Source organism: Morone saxatilis, unplaced genomic scaffold, assembly GCF_004916995.1.
Source record: "Morone saxatilis isolate NCDOM2014 unplaced genomic scaffold, NCSU_SB_2.0 Contig16, whole genome shotgun sequence".
Taxonomy (NCBI): domain Eukaryota; kingdom Metazoa; phylum Chordata; class Actinopteri; family Moronidae; genus Morone; species Morone saxatilis.
In genome coordinates, this window is record NW_023339718.1 from 3,054,153 (window position 1) to 3,062,857 (window position 8,705).

The 8,705-nt window shown below is 42.2% G+C and overlaps 1 protein-coding gene across 1 annotated transcript in view; it reads left to right on the forward strand.

Annotated features, from left to right (window-relative positions):
- Positions 1 to 898: 898 nt before the first annotated feature.
- Positions 899 to 8,705, forward strand: part of LOC118325149 (histone-lysine N-methyltransferase SETD1B-A-like) — a 10,478-nt gene continuing 2,671 nt past the window's right edge. Inside the window, exons 1-13 of the mRNA XM_035657720.1 lie at positions 899 to 977; positions 1,179 to 1,331; positions 1,469 to 1,573; positions 2,283 to 2,553; positions 2,644 to 2,756; positions 2,882 to 3,898; positions 4,493 to 5,203; positions 5,309 to 5,425; positions 5,511 to 5,589; positions 5,699 to 5,883; positions 6,053 to 6,182; positions 6,277 to 6,705; positions 7,561 to 8,589. Coding sequence (XP_035513613.1) covers positions 1,194 to 1,331; positions 1,469 to 1,573; positions 2,283 to 2,553; positions 2,644 to 2,756; positions 2,882 to 3,898; positions 4,493 to 5,203; positions 5,309 to 5,425; positions 5,511 to 5,589; positions 5,699 to 5,883; positions 6,053 to 6,182; positions 6,277 to 6,705; positions 7,561 to 8,589 — 4,324 coding nt within the window. The 5' untranslated portion in view covers positions 899 to 977; positions 1,179 to 1,193. The remainder of the gene's footprint in view (positions 978 to 1,178; positions 1,332 to 1,468; positions 1,574 to 2,282; positions 2,554 to 2,643; positions 2,757 to 2,881; positions 3,899 to 4,492; positions 5,204 to 5,308; positions 5,426 to 5,510; positions 5,590 to 5,698; positions 5,884 to 6,052; positions 6,183 to 6,276; positions 6,706 to 7,560; positions 8,590 to 8,705) is intronic.

Genomic DNA, 8,705 nt, shown 5'->3' on the forward strand with positions numbered 1-8,705 from the left:
TTATCTGTATACACACACACACACACACATATATATATATATATATATATATATATTTCTACTGATCTATATCCTGTCTGCCTTTCCTGTGGTGCTGTCTATCTATTATTTTATGTTAGGTTACCTTTACTTATCCTATAAAAAAACCTGGTAAAAGTCATTTTAAAACTTCTAATTCAACTTTCATTAAAAATGATGACAAATTGGCCTCTTTAAAAACTAATTAAGTTTATATATTATGTGCAAAAATGAAAATAAATGTTGCCATTTGCTGTGTTGTACCAAATGTCACCCCATAAAAATCTGGCATAATAATATATATATATTTATTTACATGTACACGCTGGTATTTGTGTCAGGAATATCCATTTTATCTGACAAATAGTTGTATAATTTGTGTAAAATGTTGTTAATAACTGTTTAACAGGCTATAAATGATCCTGGCCCTCAAATGAATACAAAAACCATGACTGTCATACATTTAGTATTAGGTATGGTGCCGTTATATAGACATCAGAATCAGAATCAGAAATACTTCATTGATCCCCGGTGGGAAATTTGTTTGTTACAGTTGTTCAAGGTGCTCACACAAAGAATAGAAATAATACTTAGAATATACATGTATATATATGTTATATAAAAAATAAAAATGGCTAATAAAACATTTATACATAGCGTCACTGAACATACCTGTAAATAATTATATACATGTGCATTATTTTCTATCACAAGTACTTATAGAAGCTCCTGAAGGTGGATAGACATTGCACACCTGTCACCTGTTAACCCACCTTCCATAAACCTTGTGTATTCTTCCGCCTCACAGACGGATCTATATTCCGTCTCTCTCTCTCTCTGTGTGTGTGCCAGCGGATGGATCCATTCTCCAACCTGTGTGCGACGAACTGTGAAAGCACCGAAAATAACAACCGCTTTTCCACAATGTTGCTCCATCAAAGGATCAAACTTTGGTACAGGTAAGGGAGGAGAACACGTTTTGGTTGGATTTAAACGGAACTACCTGGATAATGTTTCATCAGACAACCTGTTATCTTGTAGAAGAGGCTACAGGTGATGCTCTTCATCACCTGTCGGGGCGTGTTAACCTCCAATGGAAGCTCGCTAACTGCTCTGTTTTTTGCCGTGGTTAAACGATGTTTATTTGGTTTTATCTCCAGGTTTTGACGAATGTAATGGAAAGCGAAAAACAAGCTACTGAGAGAGAGACACCGCCTCAGCACTGGAGAAGTTGCAAGTTGATTATTGACCCTGCATTGACAAAAGGACTGTACAAAGTGTACCGTTATGATGGACAATGTTTTAACATACCCGTGAGTATTTTTAAACATCTGTTTATTGGCTGTCCTTTATGCATAACTGGCTGAAAACACAGCCCCCCGCCATATTATAGCGCCAAACGCTCATGTATATTTTCCATGACAATGATGGGTGTTGTTTACCTGCACAGGTGGAGGACTTAGGTCTGTTTCCTGTGGATGCAGTCAGAGATCCGCGCGTCTGCCGCCTGTGGAGCAAATGCAACGAGACTGACCTTCTGGTTGCTAAATTTAAGGTAATCTTTATCAGTGGTGGAGGAAGCACCCAGAGGCTTTACTGAAGTAAAAGTACCAATACCACACTGTAAATACAAGTACAAGGGCCCTATGTATGTAAATATTACTATTAATCATGCATAATCATTTTATATAGGGCAGCATCTAAGGGCAATTTTGTATTCACCTTTACTTGATTAATCAATAGTTGTTTAGTTTAATAACTTAGGAAAAATGACGCCTTCACATTGCTTATTTTCTCCGACTGATAGTCAAACCTCAAAATTATTTAGTTTACTGCAATTAAAGACAAGAAAATACACCAAAAAAAAAGAAAAGCAGAAATATAATTTTAATTTAATTTGAATATATCTATCGACTAATCAATCAGTTAATTTTATATACTTTTGGGTATTTATTATAACTGTGCATTATGTTTTATTGGCTCTTCATATGTTTTTTGTAAAAAATCTTAATAGATAATATAAGTAGTAACTACAGTTTTCAAATGAATGTAGTGCCGTTAAAGTACAATATTTCCCACTAAGTATAAAGCATGAAATAAGAGACTCAAATTAAGTGCAAGTAACCCAAAATTGTACTTAATTATAGCATCTGAGTAAATATACTTAATTACATTCCACCAGTGTTATTTATAATCATAATAACAATACTAATAATGCTGGTAATAATAATAACAGTTGTTGTTGTTTACCCATGTGCTTTCAGGTTGATGAGTGGTATGTCGGCCCTGTTCCTCCCAAAGAAGTGACATTCTCCCGGTTGAATGACAATGTAAAGGAGGTGTTCTTGACTAATATGTGCAGAAAATATGGGAACCTTGAAGAAGTGGAAATATTTTACAATCCTAAGAACAAAAAGCATTTGGGGCTCGCAAAGGTTGTCTTCGACACTGTGAGGGCCGCAAAGGACGTGGTTCAAAACCTCCATCAGACCTCAGTGATGGGAAATATTATTCATGTGGAAATTGATCCCAAAGGTAACACTGATTGTAAAGAATAAATGCTTATAAATATTATAATTGTTAATCTTGTTGAATTTGTTAACTGTAACATGCTTCGTTCCTCAGGTGAAAACAGGGCGCGATATCTCCAGCTCCTCCTACATGGCCTTTATACTCCTTGGACGTTGCCAGTTGGCAGCAATGAACGAGCTCTTCAGAGCTTAATCGACAGTTTGCTGGTAAACATTTAAAAGCAGCTTGTAGTAGTCTGAACATTTAAGTAATTCAACATTTAAAAACCAGCTAATAAATTGCTATGTTTTTATTTCTTACTTGTTTTCTCTGTACGATCTGTCTCTTTCAGGGCAGCGCTGCCACACAGCAACAGGGGAGTCTCTCCAGCCCCACCAGCATTGCCACACCCCTCTCTCTGGACACAGCCTACTCCAGTATTTGGCAGGATACACCTTGCAGCTTTGGGCTTACACCACGTTCTCAGGGAACCCCTCGCACTCCTTGCTTCTCCGCAACTCCTCTCTCCCAGGACTCCTGCTACTCCAGTCTTCAGGCAACTCCGGTCCTCCAGGGGGAGCCCTCCACTTATAGTGTTCACAAACATTTAAGACGAGAGCTCTGCCATCGTAAACCCGCGAGGTATCACAGGGGATCTGGCGAAGTCTCAGATGTCAGCTTGATTTTGAAGCATTGCCAACCACAGCCACCCCACCCTCTCTCTACCCAAACAGGCAGCCAGCAGCTTGCAGTGTGGGGTCACAATGCACAATCTTCTACTCCCAATAATACCGAACCTGCTCTTAACCTCGCCTCCCCCTGTCAGGAGTCCAGGGAGGTGGTCACTGCTACTTCCAAGGCTTTACATCGGAACTCATTCAGCATCCTGAGCATTAATTTCACAGCTGACCGGCAGGATGCAGCATCCTCCCCACCTGACGAACATGCAAGCTTATCTCCATCTGCTGGTAACTGTTCCGCTAGCAGCCCCCAGCCAGAGGTGGAGAGTTTGGACTCCCGCATTGAAAGCCTGCTGATAAACAGCCAGAGTGCTGATCCCTCGTTCTTTGATAGAACGACTTTGGATGTGCATTCTCAGGACAGCCCGACTTCCCCTTGCTCAGCTAATACCTCCCCTCTCTCAGATGACTCCCATGTTCACACTCCGAGCCACCAGCACTCCTATAATGATCCGGTGGACGTCTGTCCGACATGGCCCGTTGAAAATGAGGAGGATGAGACTACTCGAGCTGTTTCGTTTCTGACGAGAAACTCCCAATCTCCCGCTTCGTCTAATTTCACATATTTTGAAAGGGGGATTTACATAAATGAAGAAAAAGACGCAGAAAGGTTCCAGTCATTATCCAAGGTAATGTCTCTAGATCTTTATTGATACCAATGCCATTATCAATTAACTTGCCTTATTCATCCCTTACCAATTTTTTGTGTGTAAGAACCTGCTACGCCTGCCTGCGTGGCACTAATGTTATTATAACAGAGGATATTTCCACTCTGTAACAGACGTGCTGCTTGGTTGGGAAGCAGTGGCCCTTGTGCTAGAGTATCGAACACATGGCCATTCTGCGTAGAAAGAGGTTTCAGTTAATGGTGTTTCCACCCTTAGTTGAAATGATCATTATAGAGACAGTACAACCAGCATTGTTGTCTTTCTTGGTGAGATGAAGCCACGCTTTGGACCATGACTCCTCCTTACGTCTCCAGCAGTTTGACAACATTGTTTTGTGATGCACGACACACTGGTATCGCTAACAGGAATTGATAAACTCCGTACGATCCCAACAGACCCGGACAATTTGGAACTGTTTCTCAACTGGAACCAGTTCTCGTTTCCCATCCCAATCTCTGCATACATCCTGATGTCCATTAAATAAGTTTTTTTGTTGTAAAGGTATTTGTGTTGTGCTGCAAATCAATAATTCATAATTTTTTCTGTCTTACTCAGGAGCATCATGAAGCAAATGAGGATAAGGAGCTCTCAAATAACAGAGCTTTGACACCCACAAAAGAGATCTCTACTCTTCCTCAGCCTCCGTCCTTTTCTTCTCTGAGTAGCACTACTCAACTCCTTACCTCCACAGCTCCTCCTGCCATCAGACCTGGATGCCCCCATCCATCCGTCACCCGTTTCCCTTTCCCTATTCCTCACTTTCACCCATCTATTCCACCTGTCCCACCTCGCCTACCAAACGGCACCATCCCCATCCCACCTCCAGGCTGGATCCCACCTCCGGGCCATCACACTGCCATCTCTATTCCTCCTCCCCCTATTCCACCTCCTCGTTCGGTTCCTCCCCCACCACCTTTTCTTGGACCCCCTCCACATTTGATGGTTCCACCTCCTACACACACGTATCCCCTACCCATGCCACCTGCAGGTCCTTTGGTTAAGGGGAATCCTCCAAGTGCACCGTTACCGTTCCTTCGACCCCCCTGGCCCGCTCCACCTTTTCCTACATTTAACCCCTTTGTGCCACCACCAGACTACCAGCTTGTGAAAGAAAACCCTCACAAAATCACGATAGAAAAGGTTTTAGAAGTCATCGTGGATGAACTGAAGTCAATAGTTAAGAAGGACATTACACGTAGAATGATTGAAGGGATCGCTTTCAAGGCTTTTGAGGACTGGTGGGACTGTCAAGAGAAGAAAACAAAGGTGAGTTCTTTACATCCTTTATCATTTCATAAAAAGGTTAAATGAAATCACACAAAAGCACTTTTGAGGCGGTAGGTTTATTATTATTGTTGTTTTTTTCACAAGATACAAGTTTCTCCTCTGAAGAGTGGATCGGCAAATGTGGAAGAGAGGAGCAAACTAATAAATCCCCTCAGTCACATTGGTGCTCAGGGCAAAAAACCTCCACTGCCGTCCTTTAAGGTAAACTATTCTGCTTACTGTTATATGAAACACAACAGCATTTGACCCCTGACTGATTAATTTAATGTAACTTATTGTTGTGCAGGTTAAAAGAAAAAGAGCCGATGATCCTGCTACATCAGAAGAGATAGAAAATGTGTTTTGCTCTGCTCATGATAGTGCCGGTCAGTGCTATTTAATGCAATTAATCTTAATTTCCTATATATGAACTTAACTGTCCGTGCTAGACTGTAGCGTGATCAACTGTGTTGTTCTCGTTCCATGTGGTTTTAGATGTGAAACAGGGTGATGACACATTTAGAGCCAAACGCAGACATGCAAGACCACATGAACTTGAGAGTGATGATAATGATGATGATGAAGACAGGAAAGAAGAAGATAATACGCTTAAAGATGAAGAAACAATATCAGACAAAGTGGAGGTTTTTGTACCAGTTGACGAAGAGCCTCAAATCCTGGTAAATACAACCACTGTGCAACTACTTTTTTTCAGTTTTTAATAGAAAACTATGTAATAATATATATATATATAATATAAAAAACACAGTTTTAATACCAGTTTGACAAACTATATGTTGAAAATATTCAATTCTTAATACTGCATGATGTAACTGATGCTCTAATCAGTGTGCCAGAGTTGACCATGATGACGGTGATGACCATGTGGAGGAAGTAAAGGAGTTGCCACAAAAACACACAGAGGATGACGATGCTGTCATCATCCAAAGTAGTGATGGAGCACAGAGCTTAGATAGCGGTACGTTAAAACATCACACAGCTGCAACACTGAACACTAATGGATAATTACATGCCTATAAGTAAAATATATTTGTTTTATTCTTCAATTATAGAGAGTTTTTCAGAGAGCAGCTCCTCAGAGGAAAGTGAGTATTCATCAGACTTCGACTCCTCTGACTCGTTCTCCTCAGAGAGCTTTGAGGAATCGTCCTACTCTGACCTCAGTCCTGAAGATGAGGACATGGAGGAGGATGGCGAGGAGGACGGTGAGGACAACGGGAGTGGCGAGTGTATAGTCATATCGTCAGATGAAGAGTCGATGGAGCTCGAGCCCCCAGTCACCCCCTCGGCCCCACTAACCCCTGGTGCTCAGCTGGAGCTGGATCTGCAGGACTGGTCAGCTCCATTTCATAGGGAGGAAACCGAGGAGAACCAGTACACATCCAGTCAACAAGACTCCTGTGACTTGGATCCTCTGATGGAGCTCCAGACCAGCGAACCCCAGAACCATCTGCAGCTCCTGTCACCTATAGGAATTCCAGGTTATATGTCTACTATATGTTGTATAGCAGTTCAAATAATGATTGATATCAGATCAAAATAAAAATAAATAAAAAGTCAGCATAAAACCTTTCCCCTAAGATGTCAAATTGTCTGTCCCTTAATCAGAAAAAAATCAACAATAAAAGCATTTACAGATATTGTTTGATTTAGGTATAATGAAGTTATACTCAGCCTACATGTTTAATGATAATCATCCACAGTCCACAGCCATGCTAGCAGCTCTGTGGGGCTATACATAGGCACAATATTGCTTTGAGCTAAATTCTAAAATCAGCATGCTGACATGCTCACAAATATAATGCTAGCATGTCAATGGTTATTATGTTCATCATCTTAGTTTAGCATGTTCAGCATTAGCACAACAACACAAAGTATGGCTGAGGCTGAAACTAAATTAGTTTTGCAGGTATTTTTTAAGTATTGGACAAGAGGATGTTGGCACTAGATGAAAAGCTATCAGAGTTGTTACAATTCATACTCTGCGACAAAACACTGACCCACCAGTGGTGTGAGAGGAAAAGTCAGGGGATCATAAAAGTCATTAGAAATTATCCCCTAAGGATCTTGAATATCTGTTGCAAATTTCATGACCATCCATTGAATAGTGATATTTTACTCTAAATTCGTCCTCCGGGGTTCTGATGAAAATGTATTTCTGTAAATAATTTATGGCAATCACTAATGGACAATTGGACCAGCCCAGATATTACTATCCCTAGAGCCATGCTAACATGCCTAAGAAGGATGTGATTTGTGTGAACAACGTAATAAAAGTATTAATAGAATGGTGAAAATATGATTTTATAATACTGTCTTGTTACTTATCTGTGCAGCAGTGGAGCCATACCTTGACATAGAGATGGAGAGCCCTGAATGGAGGGTGCAGTCTCCAGAGAACATAGAAACCCTGAGGCCTCTCACTCCTACTGGCTGCTTGGTGGACAGCGACCCTGACCTACCACTCAGAAGCAAACCAACATCCCCAGCTGTGGAGGAGGTGGAACGACCACGAACACCAGGCAAGGGGATAGTTGCAGAACTGGAAAGTGAGGACTCTGCTGAAGAAGTCCTCTTCCTCTCTCCAACAAGCACTGAGCTCGTTCTAGCTCCCTCTGGTCCCCCGGTCTCATACTCATCATACCAGGATATGCCCAAAACTCCTGGGAGAGAGGATCGAATTGGATGGACTCAGTACAGCTCTGTGAGAGTTCCAGCAACACCTGGCAGAGAGTCAGAGGGTAGCATAATGATGGGCCAGACTCTTAGCAGCCCGCCTCCTGTCCCATGCCTGTCTATCAATCCATATGTCACAGCCCCAAAGACTCCTGGAAGAGACATCATCCTACCCCGAAGAGCCATAGTCCACAGGAGGAACACGCAAACGGTGACAACCTCACGGCCCCTGTTGTGTGATTCTCTCAGAGGTTCTCCTGTCTCCTCTCCATGCAGCGTCTCCGAGTCTTCATCCGACTCCGCTGATGGGAGGGGCATGTGGATCAGTTCAGGGGTGAGAATGAAGCCCCTGCAGGGACTGGAGAATATGCCTGGGCTTCTGGGTGAGGAGAACAGGAGAGAGACAGAGAAATCCTTATTGAGGAGAAGACGGTGGAGGAGGCTAAAGAGGAGATGGAGAATCCATCATCGGCAGAGATCACTTAAAAGAATCACCGGTTCTCTCTCCTCTAACAGCCATCCTCACAGGTGGCGTTCACGCTGTGAAGAGAGGAGGATACTTCACAGGATCTGGAAGGAGGGCCTGGATGAAGAAGATGCAAGGCTGCTGCAGTACGCATATGACAGGCTGAAAGAGCAGGATAATGACTTTGGGTGGATCAGTGACACCCTGTGGACACATCACCCTCATATCCTTTTTATGTCAAAATTAACCAACTGAAACCTCTCACCTCAACCAAGTAGGTAGGAGAAACTATGGTAGCCGCAAAACTCAAAAGTTCAAAAGGCCCTATCTAGAGTCAGT